The 22,117-nt window shown below is 46.7% G+C and overlaps 1 protein-coding gene across 4 annotated transcripts in view; it reads right to left on the minus strand.

Moving 5' to 3' along the window:
- TGFA (transforming growth factor alpha) overlaps nt 1-22,117 on the minus strand; it is a 118,745-nt gene that overhangs the window by 11,135 nt on the left and 85,493 nt on the right. For 2 of the 4 annotated variants that reach the window (XR_011466118.1, XM_005904301.3), the window contains exon 3: nt 9,722-9,842. Coding sequence is in view for 3 of the 4 variants with exons in the window: in XM_005904301.3 (XP_005904363.2) it covers nt 9,722-9,842 (121 nt within the window). In the remaining variant the exon portion in view is untranslated. The remainder of the gene's footprint in view (nt 1-9,721; nt 9,843-22,117) is intronic. The other 2 variants (XM_070379776.1, XM_005904302.3) reach the window with 1 other exon arrangement.

The following is a 22,117-nucleotide window of genomic DNA, read 5'->3' on the forward strand; positions in this document are numbered from 1 at the left end:
GCTCAGCGTGTTTATGAATGAAACCTTCCCTGGTGAGGCACAAGAATTACATGAGTTGTTGCCAAATATTGGGTTGGCAAAAAAGTTCATTTGGATTTTTCTGTAAGACCTTTTGGCCAACCCAGTACATGAGACTCTAGGTCACGGCCTAGGTGAGCTCTTAGAGTGGCGAGTCTTAGCACCAAGCAGCCCAACTGCAGTGGGAGGCAGAATAGCCTGTGGCCTAGATACTCGAGCTCTTCCCAGGACCTCAAAGATCAAAGCCTCTGAAAACAGGGCCTGGGTGTCTTAAAGAAAAGGCTGAAGGTATTCTGATGAAGCCAAAGTTGAAAGCCACCATGAAGGCTGACCAGTGAAATCAACTCTAGCTGCACATTGGAATGGCCTGGGGAGCTTGGAAAAAAAAAAAATCTTGATGTCCAGGCCACACCCCAGACCAACTAAGTCAGAGTCCCTGGGAGTAAGGACTGGCATCAGTATTTTTAAAGCTCCCAGATGATTCCATTGGGCAGCCAGGGTTAGACTTTCTAAGGCAATTTAGACTTGCTGGTTTGGGGATGGACAGAGGTCCTTTTTTTTCCCCATCACTCATTTGGAATATAGGCAGCCTTCTCAGTTGCTCTTTACTGGGGAGGGGGGGGCAAGAAAAGGTTTGGTGACAAACATTTTTTTAAAATTTCCTAAGCTTCTACTAATATTAGGCTTAATTATGCCAATTATTGTAGCATAAATCACACAGTGAGGGGAAGCATCACCTCACCTGGTCACAAATGACTCACGCTTGACTCAGCTGCTGTCTCGACCTCAGGTAGGCACCAGATCCCACCTGGCTGCACATCAGAATCACCTGGGAAGCTTTGAAAAATGCCAAGGCCATGGCCACACCCTTGGAGATGCCCCTGACCAATTGGTCTGGGCACCCAAGTGACTCTAATGTGTGGCCAGGCCTGAGAACCACTGAGGCAGAACGGTCATTTAAGCTATAGACTCGAGAGCAACACTCCAAAGTCTGCCCCTTTCCCCCTCTCCCCTCTTCCTCTCTCTCTGGGCATTTCCTCAGGGTGGGAGCTGTACAATGGGTCTTCTCATTCAGGTGCAGGAGAAACCCAAGATGCGGCACCTCTGTTTAAGAAAGGAATCTGAATAAAATAGGAATTATTCTGTCACCACGGGGAATGGCAAATGTGTAAGCCTGAACATTTTTTTATACCATTTGATTATTCAATTTCATCTGTTGAGAGTGGGTATTGTCAAACACAAGGAATGCTGAGTTTGTCTTCATAATTTTGAAAATGAGCCTCTGGAATCATATACAGGCTGTTTTCCCCAAATAAGAACCGAAAAGAAAGTAATGCCCCAAAAAAGACAGGGCAAAGTGCAGCACAGGAGGGGCAAGGATCCTGTCTGAGCTGAGAAGCCATGGTGGCTGAAGATGAGGGGCAATGTGCTCCAACCAGGGGGTCCCTGGGACCTTCTCTGCTGTGTGCTGATTCAGTCTGGAGGTGGCTTTGGTGCTTTCTTAGGAGCAAACGACAATAATTAAATGATGAACAATATGCCTCTCTTTCTCCTCTGCTCAAGGCTTTCAGATCTTCTGCTAAGTCGCTTCAGTCGTGTCTGACTCCGTGCGACCCCATAGATGGCAGCCCACCAGGCTCCCCCGTCCCTGGGATTCTCCAGGCAAGAACACTGGAGTGGGTTGCCATTTCCTTCTCCAATGCATTAAAGTGAAAAGTGAAAGTCAAGTCGCTCAGTCGTGTCCAACTCTTAGCGACCCCATGGACTGCAGCCTACCAGGCTCCTCCATCCATGGGATTTTCCAGGCAGGAGTACTGGAGTGGGGTGCCATTTCTAGCCCTGTCCAGTTGCCCAGTTTTTCCCCCTAAGTCCCCTTTGCACCTGGTTCACAATGCCTTTCAAAATTTTAAAGAAATGGTGATAATGCATGTAAGCTGTGTTCTTACAATTTTTTTTCTTCTTAAGGAAAATATCCTCTAATTAGAAAAATAATGGTTCTAAGCAAATTGGAAGGTACATAAATTATAAGAGAGTGGAGAGAAAAAGAAAGTCCATATTACTGCACATCCGACCACCTCAAAGTCTGACAAGTAAGTACTTTTTCTATATAGTTTTCTTAACATAGTTAAGATTTTTTAAAAATATTATTTTGTATCAATTTTTCATTTGACATCTCTTTACCATTTTACTATGTCATTAGAAACATGCAGGAGTTGTTTGAAATGGTTGTAAAGTAATTTATACAGAGTTTGCTTCACTGAACCCTTACCATTTAGACTGCATCCAATTTTGATTTCATAATGCCAATGGCTTATCTTTGTGTACACACTTTGCTTGCGTTTGAGATTACTTCCTCAGGATAGGATCCCATAAGTGGGCACAGCATGGTATATAGACTTGGAGCCAAATTGTCATGGGTTTGAATCCCATTCCCCACTTAATGCCTGTGTGACCTTGAGCAAGTTACTTAACCTCTCTGTGCCACTGATTCTGTGTCAGTAAAACACAGAGTAACAAAACTTACCTCATAGAGTTATGAGCATTAAACGAGTTAACATCTTGTGAAGTGCCTGACACAAAGGAAGGGCTGTATGAGTGCTAAAAATGTAAATAAAAGAAAGAGAGCATTTTAAAGGCTCTTGAGAGACACTGTCTTCATAAACAATGATGTACTCTCTGGCTGGAGGCTAGTGTTCTGAATTTCAGTCAAGGCTTTTGGCATGGACCCTAAGATAAAGTCTTTAATATGGGGGCCAAGGACAAAGTTGACCAACAGTTAGGGACTAAGGTTTTAGAAAAATATTTATACCAACTTGCCTTAACCGTGGAGAAAATCCACAGGGTTGCGGTAGGAGTGGGGACACTGAGCCGCAGGACACTTGTACTGGGTTTACCCATCCTTGGCCTTGGGGTTTCCCTGCTAGCTCAGCTGGTAAAGAATCCTCTTGCAATGCAGGAGACCCTGGTTTGATTATTGGGTTGGGAAGATCCCCTGGAGAAGGGATAGGCTACCCACTCCAGTATTCATGGGCTTCCCTGGTGTCTCAGATGGCAAAGAATCCACCTGCAATGTAGGAGACCTGGGTTCCATCCCTGGGTTGGGAAGATCCCCTGGAGGAGGGCATGGCAAACCACTCCAGTGTTCTTGCCTGGAGAATCCCCATGGACAGAGAAGCCTGGCGGGCTACAGTCCAAGGGGTCGCAAACAGTTGGACACGGCTGAGTGACTAAGCACACATTCTTGGCCTCAAGAACAAGATTTGCCATGACCTATAGCCTCTCTGCTTGGGGCACTTGGGGAGGAGTGTACTGGAGGGGTAGGGGCTTCCTCATGGCACATGGTCTACTTGACTTTCACTGTCCCTTCAGCAGGACCTGAATCCTTCAGCTGTGGTCATGGTTAACAATGTACTGATCACAATGGTGATGGTGCTGATGAAGGCTGCTCTTATACTCTGCTGGGAACTGGGCTTGAATGTTCTCCGATGCTCTAACAGCATCTTATGTAGTAATTCAACAGATGAACAGATGAAGATGTGGCACATATATACAACAGAACACTACTCAGCCATAACAAAGAAATAAATAAGTCATTTGCAGGAACATGGATGCAACTAGAGGTTATCATACTAAGTGAAGTAAGTCAGAAGGAGAAAAGGCAAATACCATATGATATCCCTTATATGTGGAATCTAAAATACGACACAAATGAATTTATCTACAAAACAGTAACAGACTCAGAGACAGAACAGACTTGTCTGTTGCCAAAGATCAGCGGGTGGGAGAGGGATGGACTGGGAGTTTGGGGTTAGTAGAGGCAAACTATTACACAAAGAATAGACAGACAAGTCCTACTGTATAGCACAGGGAGCTCTATCCAATATCCTGGGATAAACCATAATGGAAAAGAATATAAAAAGAATACAAACATGTATATAACTGCTACTCTGCTGTATAGCAGAAATTAACACAATACTATAAGTCAACTCTACTTCAATAAACAATAAATTTAAAAATAACTTTCTGTGATGATGCAAATAGTGTCTGTATGTGTGGCATCTAATATAGTAGCCACTCGCTGCCCAGAAGTACTAAGTTCCTGAAATGTGGCTAGCGAGACTGAAAGATGAAATTTTAATTAAATAAGTTAAATAGCCTCACATGGCTAGTGGCTCCTATCTTGGACAGCAAAAACTCTACATGTGTTATGGTCACTGGGGCCTCCTTACAATCCTGAGAAATACTCATCTCCCCATTTTTTTTTTTTTAATTTTAAATTTTATTTTATTTTTAAACTTTACAAAATTGTATTAGTTTTGCCAAATATCAAAATGAATCCGCCACAGGTATACACAAAGAAACCGAGGCTTAATGGTGCTAGGTCACTTGGGTCTGTCTGACCTTGAAATTTATGCCTTTAACTGCTGTGTGACCCTCAGTATCTGCTTCCGGTGAGGGCAGAGAGAAGGCGTGCACTTCCTCAAGATCTGTGGTTGGGTGATGTCCTAACTTCTCCACCAAACCCCACCGAACCCCACCACCTGCTGGTTGTTGAGGTGAAAGATCTACATGAAGTGGCTTAAGCACCAGCAGGAAAACCGCCCCCAACCCCGGTCTCTCGGGAGGCATGTTCCCGTTTGCACGGGCAGCCTGCAGGCTTACTGAAGGCGGTCACCCCTCTCTGGGTGTTCGACTGTTCAGATCCCAGTGGATGGCTCTGTGGCCAGAGCCAGGTGGAATATTTTCCTTGGCCGACAGCAATGTGCTTTCACACTTTGCTGTGGGAAAGTCAGGGAGTTCAGTCACCGAGGGGCAATTTGGGCTGTGAGACACTTCAGCAAATTGCCACGGGCTCCCAACACTGGAACCCTGAAAACCTGTCACCTGGGTGGCTTTCTTCAACTGTTTTCCTTTGTTTGAAGGTTCCTGCAAGCAGCAGACCAACACTTTGCAGAAATTGCCTCAGGGGAAAAAAATGGTGCTTGAGTCCTAACCTTGCATTTCTCTGGTTTTACTAACTGCCTTTGGAAATTCTTCGCGTATTTGTTTTCTAAAGTGGTTGGTGCCTAGCAGGGATTTATTAAAGAGAGACCAAAAAATGCAATCTAGGGTTCATGTGGAGCATAAATATTTCAGGATGATGTTCACTACCTTTGGCAATTTCTGACTAGTTATTTAACTTTTTTTCTTAATTTCATATTTTAGTGTGAGATGCCATTTTAACTCTGGAGACCCAAAGACTAGTGTTCTTATGGAAAACAAAGCTTAAGAGCCTACAGTATTTTAGAAAGAACTCCCTCTTTTCAGACTATAATCTTTGGCCCCTGTGGGTTTTCCTTGTAAATCCATGACTGACATGCCCTTAACCTCAAGGTTTGTGAGTTTTACTGATAGGATGAGTGTGTCAGTTCCCCCAGAGCTAGGGCAGTTCTTAAGAGCAGGAACAGCAGGCTTTGCTTTCTCTGCACAGACACAGAATTTCTGATCTAGTGGCAATGAATGAATTAGAACACTCTTCTAAGTACTGAAAGTACAAAAAGGTATAAGGTATGGTCCTGCCCTCACCGAGCTTAGAGGCTCATGTCGCGACAGAAATGATCAAAGCTGGCAGTTATGAGCAGAAAAGAAGGGCGACAGGATGATGGACTGGCCGCAGCTTCCGTGTCAGGGAGCAGTGGGCAGAGGTAGAAACTGGGGAACTGGAGAGGGCAGGCTGTGCTCCAGAGAAGCTGGGTATCTGCTTGGAGTTGTAAACCTGACTTCCAAAATGCAAGCAATTAATTAAAACCACCAAAGAATAATTCAGGTTCATCTACCGCTACATGAAACACGTCTGCGCGCCAAGACCCAATGGGGAAACTGAGGTAAAGACGAGGTAAAATCTTGCATGGCCATGCCTCCCCAGAGACGGTCAGCTTCCCCAAACTGCAAAAGTGGATTCTATAGACTCTGCCCTTGACCCAGAGGAAGGAATCCTTGAGAGTCTGTGCTCAGGGCAACAAGGTTGGGAATGACCCTGACGTTCCCCTGGAGGAAGGTTTGCCTGCAAAGGGGCAGTGCCAATACCTTTCCTGGAAACAAAAGCTTAGCTTTTTGAGGCGAACTCTGTGAGGCTGAGGCAGAAAGAGTGCCCTCCGGGGCAACAAAACAGAACATGGGTTTGGGGGGCTAGAACTGATGGGACTGAATCCCAGCTCCACTGTATATGGGCTCCGGGACTCTGGGCAAGTTGCCTAATTTCTCTGAGCTTTAGTCTTCTGATTTACACAATAAGGGCGAGAATCTCTACTTGAGAGGAAGGATGAGAGAACGGCATGCGTCACTGTATGCGGAGCTGGGGCTGGCACACAGCCACAGTTTTTACCCAGAGCTCACTATTATCATTTATAGTAATAGTTACAGTGTGAGTGGGGAGAGAGGCGGCCAGCTGTCCAGAAAACCAACATTGATGGCGTGTAAATGTGATGGACAATGATCTCCTTGAGCCAAAAGCAGAGCTTGGCACCCAGACTGAGGAGAACAAGAGCGCCCCCCACGCCCCACTCTCAGAAGGCTTCCACCAGCCAATGGGGCTCAGCCACAGGTCGGGTTATCGCTCTGGGTCTCTGCTGACCCAGGCTTAAGGCTGCCAGCTCTCAACCTTTAGAACAGCCCCTGATCTGCTGGAAACACTAACCTTCTGACACAATTTTGGCCAGAACTGTCCTCTCTCTCCAAAGAAGACCCTCATCGCATAGCCGGGGGTAGCCTGAGGTCTTGTCACTAGACGTGACTGGAAGGAAGAAGACCCTCCACCTGCTGCACTGGAGACTTCCTGAGATCTGGGCTAAAAAGTCGCGCTTCCTTCAGGGCCAGTGTTTTTCCACAATGATCAGGCAAGTAACAAAAACAATCCTATCAGTCCCCAAGGTTCCCATGTGTATTTTCATAAGAGTGGTAATCATGAATGACAGTGACTCTTGTCATCAGTGTGCTTTGTATTTATGGGGTGGGCAGGAGGGCTCTTGGCTCTGCAGATGTGACCTGGGGCTTTATCCAGTTCTCCTGGAGGAAGGTGGCCAGTGTGCCCCTCCAAGTGAGGCCCAGAGGCACCCCCAGGGGCCACTGCACAGTCTCACATAGCTGCACCTCAGGAAAAGGAGAGTCCTACCCACCACCCCTTACTGTGGCAGGCTCTCCGAGTCCCCTTGGCTACTCCTGATATCCTTCAGCATCGTGGATAAGAAAGCAGCTTTAGGAGTCAGACCAGCCAGGTCTGAATGTGCACTCTCCTCTGTGATCAGGGCACAACCTCTCCATGCCCTCGGGTCATCATGAGAATTATATGAGTTAACATGTGGATCGTGCTTAGAACAGTGACTGGCATGAAGCAAAGCTCAATAAACACTGGCTTTTTATTAACATTTAGTATTATTTACCAGTACCAGTGGCTTCCCAGGCGGCACTGGTGGTAAAGAACCCACCTGCCAATGCCAGAGATGTGTGTTTGATCCCCCAGGTTGGGAAGATCCCCTGGAGGAGGGCATGACAAGCTACTCCAGTATTCTTGCCTGGAGAATCCCCATGGACAGAGGAGCCTGGCAGGCCATGGTCCATAGGGTCACAAAGAGTTGGACATGACTAAAGTGACTTAGCACACACACTGGTACTATTAGGTTGGATCATATGAAATTGCTGACTTCCATTTTCCACCTATAAAAATGGCATTTTCGTAGAGATGGATGGTTCTTAAAGGGGTGAAGGACAATTTTGCCTCCTCCACAAAGCCCCCCACCCCAGGGTACATTTGGTAATGGCTGGAGACATTTTTGATTGCCACGACTGTTGGGGGAAGTTGTACTGGCACCTGGGGGGTAGAGGCCAGGGATGCTAACATCCTTCAGCCACACAGGCATGCCCACACAACAAAGGGTTACCCAGCCCCAAATGTCCACAGTGCCAAGGCTGAGTACAGGGCCAACTTACAGTATTCCCCCATGTACAGGTTAACTTTCTTGAAACATCCCTTTCCCAAACTGATGGCTCCCACTGGCTAGAGAATAAAGGCTCACTTCCAACAGGCCCTGGCCTCCAACTCACCTGCAGGTTTGTCTCCTCCCTACTGTGGCCACACTGACCCATAACAGTATAGTACAGCTAATAAAATAAGCTGGAAGTGCATGCAAAGGGTTGGGATGCATGAGTGTCCAGGCCTGGAGTAACTTCTCTGCTTTCCCCGTCAGCCTAAGTCCAACACCTGCTCTAGAAGCCTTTACTTATGTGCCTTTCTTGCCCAGTTGGGCTGACCACTGCAATCACTGCTGCTGCTGCTAAGTCACTTCAGTCATGTCTGACTCTGTGTGACCCCATAGAAGGCAGCCCACCAGGCTCCCCCGTCCCTGGGATTCTCCAGGCAAGAACACTGGAGTGGGCTGCCATTTCCTTCTCCAATGCATGAAAGTGAAAAGTGAAAGTGAAGTCGCTCATGTCCGACCCTCAGAGACCCCATGGACTGCAGCCTTCCAGGCTCCTCCATCCATGCGATTTTCCAGGCAAGAGTACTGGAGTGGGGTGCCATTGCCTTCTCTGATTGCAATCACTGGTGGCTTTTAACTAATGTGACTCCTGGGTCCCATTCCTAGAGATTCTGATTCAGTGGGTGTGGGTGGGCTCAGCTATATTTTAAGAAGCAAGCCTCCCTGCACCCCGCCCCCCACCCCTCCACCCCCGCCCCGCCTCATGCTGGGCCTGCTATGCCCATCTTTGTTCCCAAGTTGTTCTGTCCTGTTGCCAATCAGGCATACCAACCCTTTGTGTGCCCTTCTGGCTTACTTTATTAGCTGTGCGGTAAAGATGCTGGAGGACACAGACTTCATCTCAGAGATACTGGCCACTCAGAGGGATCCAACCCAGTGTCTTGCTCTCCAAAAATTCTAAGTAGTGAATTAAACTTGAATTCAAGATTAGGAGTTTGGGATTAACAGATATATACTACTATATATAAAATGGGTAAATAATAGGGACGTACTGAATAGCCCAGGGAACAATATTAAATATCTTATAATAACCTATCATGGAAAAGAATCTCAAGAAGAATACATGTATTATATATATAAGTATATAACTGAATTGCTTTGCTACACGCCTGATACTAACACAACACTGTGAATCAACTATTCAGGTGCACTCAGTCATATCTGACTCTTCTGCAACCCCACGGACTGTAGCCTACCAGGCTCCTTTGTCCCTGGGATTTTTCAGGTAAGAATACTAGAATGGGTTGCCATTCCCTCCTTCAGGGGATCTTCCCCACCCAGAAATGGAACCCTCATCTCTGGTGTCTCCTGCATTAGCAGGCAGGTTCTTTACCACTGAGCCACCTGGGAAGCCCAAGTCAACTTTACTTCAATTAAAAAAAAAAAAGGAAAAACCTCACTTGAATCCAGGAAGTTTTAGACTTTGCTGAACCCAGGAGCCACCTGAGATGCTTGTTAAAAATGCAGACCCCCAGGCTCCACGTCCTAGGAATCCAGCCTCAGTGCCTCTGGGCCGGGGCCAGCAGGGTTGAAGCAAGGTGTCCCTCAGCCCACTGTTCTGATTCTCCATTATGTTTGGGTCCAGGGTTCTCAGGCGGCTCTGGCATGGCTTGTGGAGGTAAATGCTGTTTTAAGTGGTGGCTGGGATGCCTGCAGCCCCAGCACTGCAGACCGTAGGGGACACTTACACACACGCTGGCTTCTCCTCCTGCACCAAAAACCTGCAGGTTCCATGGAAGCAGAACTGACTGTGGGAATCTGGGCAGTCATTAAAATGGGACACCACAGCTGCAGCCACGGGCGGGTCTGCTGGGGAGAGAGAAGACATTCGGCTCAGATTCAAGGCACAGCAAGACATCCCACAGGTCCCACCCCCCTGGAGAAGGAGCCCGGATGGCTGGGGTTTCTAGTCCCTACCAGCATCTCCTCCTCAGCTCTCATGAATTATCTAACGGCCAGTCCAGAACCTGCTTGTGAGCTTTCCAGGGGGCTTTACTTACTTAGCTTTGTATGAAACAAAACAGTCTCCCCCAAAGCCTCAGTGTAATTCAGATATATCACAGCAATTTTACTATTTAAAGCCTATTCCCCAAGAATGACCTAATTTTACTTTTGGAAAATGACAGAGATCGTTTTTTTAAAAGACAGCCTCCATAAAAATCTGTTTTAAAGGCAAGAAACTGAAGAAAGTTACAAAAGAGTACTATTTAACCATTCAGTTGATGCTAAGAATTATGATGCAAAAAGATGTTCATGATATATAACTGTAAGAGAAGCAGTGCATTTCCAGTGTGGTCTATATAGTATGAGTCTATGCAAACACACAGAAACACACTGAAGAAGTCTGGGAAGGATTTACAGAAACATGGTGGCCGGGTCTCTCTGGGGTGGTGGGATCAGTTGTGATCATGACATGAAGATGACTTAATGCATCCAAGTCCACCTGGGAGTAGCACAGGCAGGGCTGGGAAAGCCAGGGTGGCGGTAGGGAGAGGTAACAGAGTCAGGTCCACTCGGAGCTCTGTCACTCTCAGGAGCTTGGGCCATCATGAGACTTCTCAGGCTGCTCAGAAGCACTGTAAGGAACCACACGTCACCTACTGACCAGCCCAAAGGGATTTATTAGGCTCCAGTAGCCCTGTTTTGTCCAAATAACCCTTCAGACACAGTAGGTAGCTATTTCAAGATGGCATGACAGATGTTTTTGTTGCATCTTTCAAAAGGTTCTCTTATATTTATGTTTGGGCATTTAGGGAGTAGGTCGTTTTCATATATTTTGGGGGGGTGGAATATATGTGCATGAGCTCTTGTGTTTTTGAGTGAATTAAACTCCAATTTCATATTGTAAGATTTTCAACCATCATGAAATAGTAAACTCATGTTGCTATCTATTTATGATTTGCTTCTAGAAGTATCACAATTTTGGAAAACTCGTAATTCTAATGGAAAAAACAGAGCCTAAAAAGCACAGCTTTGATGCTTTCAAATTATGGTGCTGAAGGAGATTCTTGAGAATCTCTTGGACTACAAGGAGAATAAACCAGTCAATCCTAAAGAAAATCAACCCTGAATATTCATTGGAAGGACTGACGCTGAAGCTCCAATACTTTGGCCACCTGATGTGAAGAGCTGATTCAATGGAAAAGAGCCTGATGCTGGGAAAGATGAAAGGCAAAAGGAGAACGGGGAGGCAGAGGATGAGATGGTTAGATAGCGTCACCACCTCAATGGACATGAAATTGAACAAACTCCAGGAGATAGTGAAGGACAGGTAAGCCTGGCGTGCTGCAGTCCATGGCGTCACAAAGAGTTGGACATGACTTAGCGATTGAACAACAACAACAAAAAAAACATCAGAATCCTTGATGCAGAGCCCTTAGAGGTCATGACCTTGGGCTGAGGAGGCAGAAAGACATGGATTAGGGTCCTACCTCTGCTGCCTGGATGCCGTTCTGAGCTTCCACCTCTGTGAGACGGCGAGTCCTCTGCCTCATGGTGGCTCTGAGGTTGAGCGAGGCCAAGCGTATTAAGTACTGTGCTCACTGTTAGCTCTTCTGCTATCAGCATCCACAATCCCATGATGCTAATGAGTCCCACATGTGACCAGACCACTCTAGTATATAATCTCCTCCTCTCCCCATAAGTTCACTGCAGTGCAACTAAAAGTCCAGGGGTGCCTTTCATTCACTGAAGATAGTGATTTTCACATGTGAAGACCAGCAGAGAAGCCCAAAGCCAGGTGAAGGTGGCAACCCAGGACAGGTGGCCAGCCCTGCTCCTGCCCGCAGCACGTCCCTGCCCAGCAGTCACCTCTAGGACACGAGGGCTGATTACAGTTACCTGCAAGTCCTGGGCCCAGGTGGTTCATGAGTGGCTTGGCCACTTGCTGACAGCAGACACTGGGATGATAAGTTGAGGCTGAAAGTGTCTGCTGCAGGTCACATAACCAGCACTTCTGTGCTCACTAAACTCGTCAAGGGGCAAATATAGAGAGAAGAAGGGACTGGAGACCAGTGGATCTAATTTGATTAGATGTCGAAAAAGGCTTTTGATAAGCTCTATAAAAGGCCTTTTAGACAACCCTCTCCAAGTGGCTATTGCGAGTCCCTTGTCAGGGCTCACAGCCAGGCTCCTTCACGTGTGATCTGTGGGCCGACAGCTTCATATCCCTGCAGCTTGTCAGAAAGCCAAGTTGCTGGGCCCCACCCTAGACTACGGGATTAGGATCCTTGGGGTGGGGCCTAGGAATTTGTGTGACAAGCTGCCCAGCCCAAGTGATTTTTTTTTAAAGTCAGGTTTATTGAGACAGAATTGACATACAGTACCTTTTGCCCTCCAGGTGATTCTGATGGGCACTCATCACCAGAACCAAGCTAGTATCACAGGAAACAATGGAGAGAGACAAGAGGCCTCTCAGAAGAGTAAAACAACAGGGCTCCTGAAAGGGACACTTGTTGGAGCCGATCATCTTCCAGCTCTCCAAGCTCCTCTGTGATACTAAAGCCTAGAATCCGCTGACGGTCTTGGTGGTGAAGTGTCAGGTCAACAGAAACATATTAAAAGGAACACTTGGAATCTGTCTGTGGGAACACTACTCCCCAGAGCTGATGGGGCAGGAGGAGACTCGGTGTGGCGATCTTGTTTAACCTGTATTTATGGATATTTTGCCTCATCTCTTAAATGACTTGAGGCTTTATAAAAATAGGTACCACAGAAAGGAGATGCAAGTGGGAAAGGTGTGTGTATGTATGAGAGAGAAAGAGAGAGAGAGAGATGGAGAGGGAGGGAGGGACTATTGGGTGGGTCGGGGGGAGGAGAGAAGATACACGGAAAGGACAGAGGGAAGGAGAGACAGAGATGGAGATGGGGGGCGGAGGAGGGAGGTGGGGGAAAGAGGAAGAAACAGAAAGAGACAGAGACTGGCAGTGAGAATGGGAAGGGCAGAGCAGACAAAGGAATACAAGGGCAGGGGTCTAAAAGAACCAGGAAGTCAGGCATCAGGTTACACATGAAGACACATCAGAGTCCTGAGCAAGTGCTGATGTTCCATGCCTCCAGGCCATCTAAGCAAGGATGCATACAGTCCATTAGATAGAAATGCACCCATTTTGCTGGAGAAGGAAATGGCAACCCACTCCAGTACTCTTGCCTGGAAAATCCCATGGATGGAGGAGCCTGGTAGGCTACAGTCCATAGCGTCTCGAAGAGTAGGACACGACTGAGCTACTTCACTTTCACTTTTCACTTTCATGCACTGGAGAAGGAAATGGCAACCCACTCCAGTATTCTTGCCTGGAGAATCCCAGGGACAGAGGAGCCTGGTGAGCTGCCGTCTATGGGGCTGCACAGAGTCGGACACAACTGAAGCGACTTAGCAGCAGCAGCAGCAGCACCCATTTTGCATACGCAGGACAGGGTCAGCTTTGCCCAAGTCTATGGTCAGAGGATAATTTCTACAGCTGCTTTCGAAGGGGACTTCAGGTGTTATGGGGAACGACATCTTCCAGGAAGACAGGGCAGAGACACTTGCCAATGTCACCGTCTGCTGTTCAACAGCTAAGAGCCAAAGAGCCCAGGCGATGGGGAAACTCTCTGCCCTTGTCACAGTGATGAAGACGAACACCTGCTGGTTTGCTCCCTGCAGTCAGAGAGCAGGATGAGGTGGGGAATCTGATGCTTAGAAGGTAGCCTCCTGGTCTTCCACAACCCACTGTTCTGACTCAACCCCCAGTGCTGAGGGGATCAAGGGATGCTAGGTGATGATCATGATCACTAAAATATTGTTTATTTTAAACCCCCTTTTCCTGACTACAAAAATGATACATCACTGTGGAAACCTTTTGTAAGTGCCAATGTAAAATAAAAAACATTTTCGAGAATAAAACTCATCCTTAATCCACCACTTTGGGAGAACTGGGCTTGCCTGGTGGCGTCGTTGTTAAAGAATCTGCCTGCAATGCAGGAGACCCCGGGTTGATCCCTGGGTTGGGAAGATCCCCTGGAGAAGGAAATGACAATCCACTCCAGTATTCTTGCTTGGAGAATTCCATGGACAGAGGAGCCTGGTGGGCTACAGTCCCACATTGCCTGTGCGCCTGCACACACACACACACACACACACAGACATACTCATGAAAACTTTTTATTTCTATTCTGTCACATGAGCTTGACCTCACGTGACATCCCAAACATTTTAAGAGTGAGCATTTAGTTCAAGGTCTGCATCGGGTGCCATCCTGGTGCTTAACCCCGAGCAGCTCAATGTGTGCAGTGAGGGTGGGTCCTGTTTCCAGTCCAATGGTTCTGGGGGTGTGTGACCTGTGCTGGGGAAATGGATGGAGAGGACGAGACCAGACATGGTCCGAGGCTGGGCCACCTCCTGGCCCTCTGCACTTGCAGCAACCTCAGGGGGCAGCCTGGCTAAGCCTCCTGGGCTGAGAAACCTAAAAGCCCTATGCAGCATGCGAAGTTCCCTACAGGTCAGGGGGAGATTTTATTCCTGTTTTGGGGCTTTTATAGGTATTTGCCTCAGGTACCACTAGAATCTGCACTGAAAACCCCAACACCGCAGCATGGTATGCTCACAGACGAGACCTGTCCTACTGATGCGAACACAAGCTCCAGGGATGCTGTGGAGAAAAGGGGCTCTGGGCGCGGCTGGGAGGGGAGAAGATGGCTTTGCTTTCTGAGTGTGCCTTACATGCTGGTTGCTGGCCAGGCCAGGCAGGGTGGGCGGTCACATCAGGTGGAGGATTTGCTGGTGACTTACATAACTATGGGACTTCCCTGGTGGCTCAGATGGTAAAGCATCTGTCTACAATGTGAGAGACCTGGGTTCGATCCCTGGGTTGGGAAGATTCCCTGGAGAAGGAAATGGCAACCCACTCCAGTCCTCTTGCCTTGAAAACTCCATGGACGGAGAAGCTTGGTGCAGACTACTATCCATGGGGTCGCAGAGAGTGGGGCACGACTGAGCGACTTCACTTTCTTTCTTTCACTTACATAACTATGAGGGGCTTCCCTGATAGCTCAGTTGGTAAACAATCCACCTGCAATGCAGGAGACCCCGGTTTGATTCCTGGGTCGGGAAGATCCACTGGAGAAGGGATAGGCTGCCCACTCCAGTATTCCTGGGCTTCCCTTGTGGCTCAGCTGGTAAAGAAACCGCCTGCAATGAGGGAGACCTGGGTTTGATCCCTGGGTTGGGAAGATCCCCTGGAGAAGGGAACAGCTACCCACTCCAGTATTCTGGCCTGGAGAATTCCATGGCCCATGGGGTTGCAAAGAGTCGGACACGACTGAGCAACTTCATTTTCACACATAACTATGAGCCATACAAGGAAACTCCCCGACTCCCAGCATCTTCCCAGAGAAGGAGTCTTTCAGCCTGCCTCTGTCCCTCTGTTTCCCTTCCCCCTCTTCTCTGTCCTTGTTTTTGCTCTACCCTCCTCTACTTTCTCCCTCTTAGTTTTTCTTTCTCTTCTTTCTGGAAACTCCAGTAAATATCAAAGTGAAGGAAGGAAAGGTCTAGACACTTAAAACAGAAAACCCCACCTCACTTGGAAAAGAAAGGTGAGGCCAATAGAAACTCCAAGGAGCCCCTGGGGGGTCCAGGCAGGGAGGAGTGAGTAGGCTGCCCCTCCCTTGGGCTCCAGACCCTGCCCTCCTCTCCTCCATGCATTGGGTCTGATGCACATGTGATTGTGCTGATTGGAAAATCAAATGCTCTGGTTTGCGGAACAGACCTCATACCAAGCCCATCTGCAGTTGGAGTTTTGAAGCCCTTCAGTTCCTGTTGCTCTGAAATTTATGAGAGGCCTCTGCAGCTTGTTAACCAAACGCATATCTCACAGACACCGCTGTTCTCTCATGAAGCTATGAAAGCTTTGCCTAGAGACCACAGACCCACTAATAGGGCCTGGAACCCTTGCCCCACTCACAGGAAGAAGGTCTGGAATAGCAATCTAGGGGGTGTGGAAACCGCAGATTCAACTCAAGCAGGGGTCTCTGCAGTCAGAAGGGTCGGAGGCAGCCGTCTGAACACCGCCTTCTAACACCGCTGCTCCCCGAGGGGTGTGGGGAGGGGGCGTCCACACCGCTGAGGACAATCACCCCCTTGAAAAGCAGCCCTAATTGGACTTTCTGCGGGGCTGGTCCCTCGAAGCTGACTCCTCAACTCTCTTCTCCAGACATCAGCAGTTGCAAACACGTTTGCCTGTTGTGAAGCTTACATCATTTACAGCCATTTCATTACTTCCTCAAATATGGCTAACTTTCTGACAGTTTAAGAATGACACCTGTTTTTTTAGTAGGAACTTTCAGACAGGTTTTTCACCTGGGGCTGAGTATTTTCTCTTCAGACACTAAAGTGTCTAAAGCCAAGTAATGCTTCTGGAATGTCTAGGAGAAAAGGCAATAGATGAATTTTATGAAGATGGGAGTTGGTCAGCAGCCCCTGTAAAGTTAGGGGAGCGGATGGAGCTGAGTGCATCTGAGATCAGCTTGCTGGTGCTCCCAGGGCCAAGGCCAGCGGCACAAACTCCTCTGGGGCTCTGTTCCTGGGTGGAGAAGGGTCGCTTTAGGCTCCCAGTGAGCCCATTTTACAGGGATGGAACTCCAGGCTTACATGAGCCAACACATGAACCTGCAGAATTAGCCAGCATGTGAAGGGAAGGCTGGTACAGAGGCTTACACCTGGGCGGCAGAAGTGCTAAGCCAGGGCTTAGAGAAAGGGGTGGTGCAGATAGAGACTGGTGAGCAGGGACCCTGGTTCCCCCAGGCATTAGGGGAGTGAGAAAAAGAACTATCACAAATTTTAGAAGTGATCCTGACGAGGAAGAGCACTGTCAGCACTGAGTGTGCTAATGCTTCTGACCTTTACCACAGAGAGGAAGGCAATCAGTGAGGGCATTTCCTGTGCCAGTGTGAGGGGCAGCTGAACAGGGCGTGGTTTCAAGCCAACAGTGGGCGTCAGCAGAGTACAGGAGAGTAGTCTCAGTTACATTCACAGGAGTAAGAAGATACATCTCATTCCTAAGGGCTACTAGTCATCACTTCATGGGAAATAGATGGGGAAACAGTGGAAATAGTGACAGACTTTATTTTTTTGGGCTCCAAAATCACTGCAGATGGTGACTGCAGCCATGAAATTAAAAGACACTTACTCCTTGGAAGGAAAGTTATGACCAACCTAGATAGCATATGCAAAAGCAGAGACATTACTTTGCCAACAAAGGTCTGTCTAGTCAAGGCTATGGTTTTTCCAGTGGTCATGTATGGATGTGAGAGTTGGACTATGAAGAAAGCTGAGCACTGAAGAATTGATGCTTTTAACTGTGGTGTTGGAGAAGACTCTTGAGAGTCCCTTGGACTGCAATGAGATCCAACTAGTCCATTCTAAAGGAGATCAGCCCTGGGTGTTCTTTGGAAGGAATGATGCCAAGCTGAAACTCCAGTACTTTGGCCACCTCATGCGAAGAGTTGACTCATTGGAAAAGACTCTGATGCCGGGAGGGACTGGGGGCAGGAAAAGAAGGGGACGACAGAGGATGAGATGGCTGGATGGATCACTGACTCGATGGACGTGAGTCTGAGTGAACTCCGGGAGTTGGTGATGGACAGGGAGGCCTGGCGTGCTGCGATTCATGGGGTCGCAAAGAGTCGGACACGACTGAGCGACTGAACTGAACGGAACTAGTCAATTGAGGGGAGCTCAATTCTGCTGAGTTTGGGATGTGTGTGGTGGTGGTGTGATATACTCACTCAACTCATTCACAAACCAAGGGCAGTGAACACTTTAAAAAGGACAGATATAAAGCAATCTGAACGTAGTCTGGCTTCACAGGACCATCATTTAAGGGGCGATGATCCTTTGTCACTGTTAAGCAATGGGAGAAAAGTAACTCTAGAAGCTCTGCCACCTCCTGCCATCCCGCTGATGTCACTGATTCACCGTTTTTGTCACTACCACCCCTACACTAAGACTCGCAATTTTCTGAGAGCAAATCTTATACATCAAAGATAATATACTTTTCCTATTACATGATCCCCGAATACAGATTTACTCAGTTTTAAGCAATTTTTTTCCAACACTGGCTAATTTTGACCCTAGTTGATCTTTACTTTCCCCTGGTCTTAATCTGACTTTTACACCCTGCCCACTGCTCCACCCCCATTTAAGAGCATGGAGACCATGTTATCTCCTTAGACCTCAAACCACCTGTGGGGTCAACATCACTATTCTCTATTTTTCAGATGAGGAAACAGAACTAAAGCTTAGGTAAACTTGCCAGTGCAGCTAGAAAGTACTGGAACTAGACTTTTATCTCAGTTCTCTTTGATTTTAAGAGAGTTAAGGGCTATAGAAGATTAGAACACTATTCAGTCCAGGAGACAGATGCTGAGAAGGCACATAATCAAACTCAATCAGACTCTGCAAGTCATGTGGCTGTGAGGAAGGGGAATACTTAGTTTCTTAGGCAGTCAGGAAACTAGATGACTTTCTAGTAATCAGAAAGGGGCACTTTTACGAGAAGCAAGAGGAAGTATTTCTTTATCTGGGGGAGGAGTGGGGGATGGTACATGTGAAACTTATTATTCCCATGAGGGAGCAGTGACTGCAAAACATAGATGAAAAAGAGATTTCTGTCCACAGATGATGGTTAATTGAGGAGTAGTTGCAAAGAGGGTGGGGGCTGGCCCACAGGATACTACCAAGGATCTCACAAAGCCTGCCCTCCCCAGAGCCCAACCTCTGGGCTACATGATGCTCATGTCCAAGAAATTGGGAGCTTCTGGCTCAGAGCAGGGCTAAACTGGACTCTGAATTGCTTTTGCAGCTTTAAACAAGATGCTGGGTGGGGGTGGGAGGGGAACCTAAGGGAGCATCTGAGCTCATTTAATCCCCTCTGAGCATTTCTCTCTTTAGGATAAGACTCAAGGGGAATCAGATGTGATGGAACCAAATTTAAAGAAAGGTATCGGTGAAGAAACAGACAACATATTTCCTACAAAGATATTGGCTTTAAATAACACAACACCTGTGTGCATGTGAAAGAGACAGAGAGAGAGGGAGGGGAGAGGAAAGACAGAAAACAGATACATATTCAGAGAAAAAATCACTCATTGGTGGTATTTGACACCAATGGGGTTCATCCTGCTTGTGGTTATTTCTAAGGCAAAGGCAGAACTTGCATTACTTTCGGTACCTTTTTCTAATGCAACAGAAGAGAATCAGATAACATGAATATAAAAACAATTTGACTGCTTCATGTCCCATCTAAGGCAGGGCTCCCCAACCTCCAGCATCTAACCTCAGCTCATCTAATGAGCTGGTATAATAATAATAGAGATAAACGAAACAATAAATGTAACACCTTGAATCATCCCCAAACCACCACCCCCACTCCCCACCCCCCCAACCAATCCCGGTCCATGGAAAAGCTGTCTTCCACGAAACTGGTCCCTGGTGCCAAAAAGATTGGGGACTACTGATCTAAAGTACCTGGGTTTATGATGTAAAATGATTCTGAAAAAGGGACATGTAGATAAAAAAGATTTTTGACCATTGTCCTTAGGTAAAATATAAGGAGATGAGGTCCAGTGTATATGAGGTTGGTTGCCTTAGAATAGAAGCTCAGATAATGTATTTATAAGAGTCAAGAGGAAGGTAGCATATAATTGAATGGGTGCTGGCAAATTGGTAGATAGAGTTGTAGGAGTCTGGAGGAGTTCTCTTCTGATGGCTTAAATTTTCTGAGTGAAATAGGAAGCAAGTTCATCTAAAGTTTCCCAGTAAGTTTGGTGTTTGCAGCAATTTTTTTTTGACCAATACTCTCCTTGAAATTAAAGCACCATTCTATTCCTAAAAAACAAAGTACTTGGACTTAAATTTTTTAACCCAATATGGGTTTTCTGAAGTTGGACTGTGGTGATGCTAATAATGATGATTACTGTTATTATTAATAGTAGTTATAGTAGTAGTTGTCCCTCGGACAGCAAAGAAATCAAACTAGTCCATCCTAAAGGAAATCACCCTGAATATTCATTGGAAGGACTGATGCTGAAGCTGAAGCTCCAACACTTTGGCCACCTGATGTGACAAGCCAACTCACTGGAAAAGACCCTGATGCTGGGAAAGATTGAAGGCAGGAGAAGGAGACGACAGAGGATGAGATGGTCGGATGGCATCACCTACTCAACGGACATGAGTTTGAGCAAACTCTGGGAGATGGTGAAGGACAGGGAAGCCTGGTGTGCTGCAGTCCATGGGGTTGCAGAGTCGGACACGACTGAGTGACTGAACAACAATACCAGTAATACACTGTCTACTAAATGCAAGCACAATACCCAGCATTTTATACAGAGAATTCTGTTTAATCCCCACCAAAGTCCTGTGAGGTGCTCATTACTACCCCAGTCTACAGATGAGGAAAGTAAAGCCAAGGGAGGTTAAGGATGTTCAATGTTGCTAAGTTAGCAAATGGTAGAGCTAAAACTAGAACTCATGGGTTGGCAGAATCTAAAGCTCCTGAGGGTGTGTCACTTCAGAGAGGGTGTGTGTGTGTGAGAGAGAGAGAAAGGGAGAAAAAAGAGGGAGACAGAGAGACGGGGTTGGGGAGAGGGAGAAAGAGCCAAAGAGTGAGGTGAGGGTTAAACCCTCATGGGCACCTTCTGCAGTTAAGACAACGCTTTCATTTGACGAGTAAACTAATTAGGAATTACCATGAAATTCTCAGGGCTATTTTAGAATTAAAAGAGCTAAAAGTCCCAAGGCAAAATGGTTTTAATTAGCAAAGAGGCTTTAGGAATCTAAAATACAATTTCATTGACATCATGTGAAGTGTGGGCTACTCATCTAAAGATGCGCAGCATTATGAATTTCAACTTGGCCTCTTACATGTGTCCAGCTTCCACCAGTAATACCACCTCCTCCCCTAAAGTTCATGGGGAAGGGAGCGAGAGGCATGCGTGAGATGCCCCCAAGTAGCCCCCAAACTGCATTTTAAGTCCATGAGTTGGAAAAAGAATGGAAATACACAGGACACAGAAGATCACCCATCCCCAGTCATCTCTTCTTTCTCTTGCAGACCCCGTTCTCTAGCCCCCTGATTGCTTCTTCTCTACCTTGGCCTTCATGATTTAAAGCAAAAAACCAAACTAAGAAAATTGCCAGTCATGACTCTGCTTTGAAGACTGAAAGTCAAACCTCCCACCTCTGTTACAATTTAATAATTTGATTTCAAAGAGACAGATCATTTCTTTATTCTACATCTCCAAACCAGAAAGCCCCTTGTTCTAATTACATCCTCTTGGGTGTCAACCAGCATTTTGAAAAGATTTCATTTCAAACTTCCGTTTACAAAGTAAACAAGGATGTCTACCTTTGGCTCTCATCAGCCAGCTCTGAATCCAGATGTGAACGGCTCTGGGAACCACAGCTGAGCCCTGCTAGATGGGGAATTCTCTTTTGACTTTGTTGAAGGAGCAGCCCCGTTGGAGCCTGGGGCTACCTGGGTTTGCAGTCTCTGTGTGTTTCTGTTCTCTTTATTAATATCAAAATTGTTAGGTGAAGAGGTTGGCAGGAAACCCTCAATTCCCCCTTAGGAAAAAATGCTTCCTCTTGTTGAGTCTTTGAAGCATAATCCCTTCAAACCCTCCACATTGAGTATATGTAAGCACTATTGGGATGACTGTTTTTCTAGAACATTCTATGCCCTCAGAACTTTTGACAGATGCCTTTTTCTTTTACAGTCTGCAGATGCAGTCTGGGTAGATGAAGGACACTCCTCATTGTAAAGTGAGGAAACAGAGGTATCCAGAGATAAATTTAAGGCAAAGCTCAACAGCTTTAAAAACTCAGATGTGATTTTTGTGGCTGGGACTTTGTCCCATAACAAATACATTACTTGTCCTTTTCAACCTGGGTGTTATATTGATGGTTTTTAGCTGTCCTTAGATAAGAGTCCTTTAATCAAGATTATATTCCAGAAGGAAAACCATGAGATGTTCAGAGAGTGGTGGGATTATGGGCAATCATTTTTTTTAAATAATTTTTCAAATTTTATAAAGTGAACATTTAGAGT

Source organism: Bos mutus, chromosome 11 (assembly GCF_027580195.1).
Source record: "Bos mutus isolate GX-2022 chromosome 11, NWIPB_WYAK_1.1, whole genome shotgun sequence".
NCBI lineage: Eukaryota > Metazoa > Chordata > Mammalia > Artiodactyla > Bovidae > Bos > Bos mutus.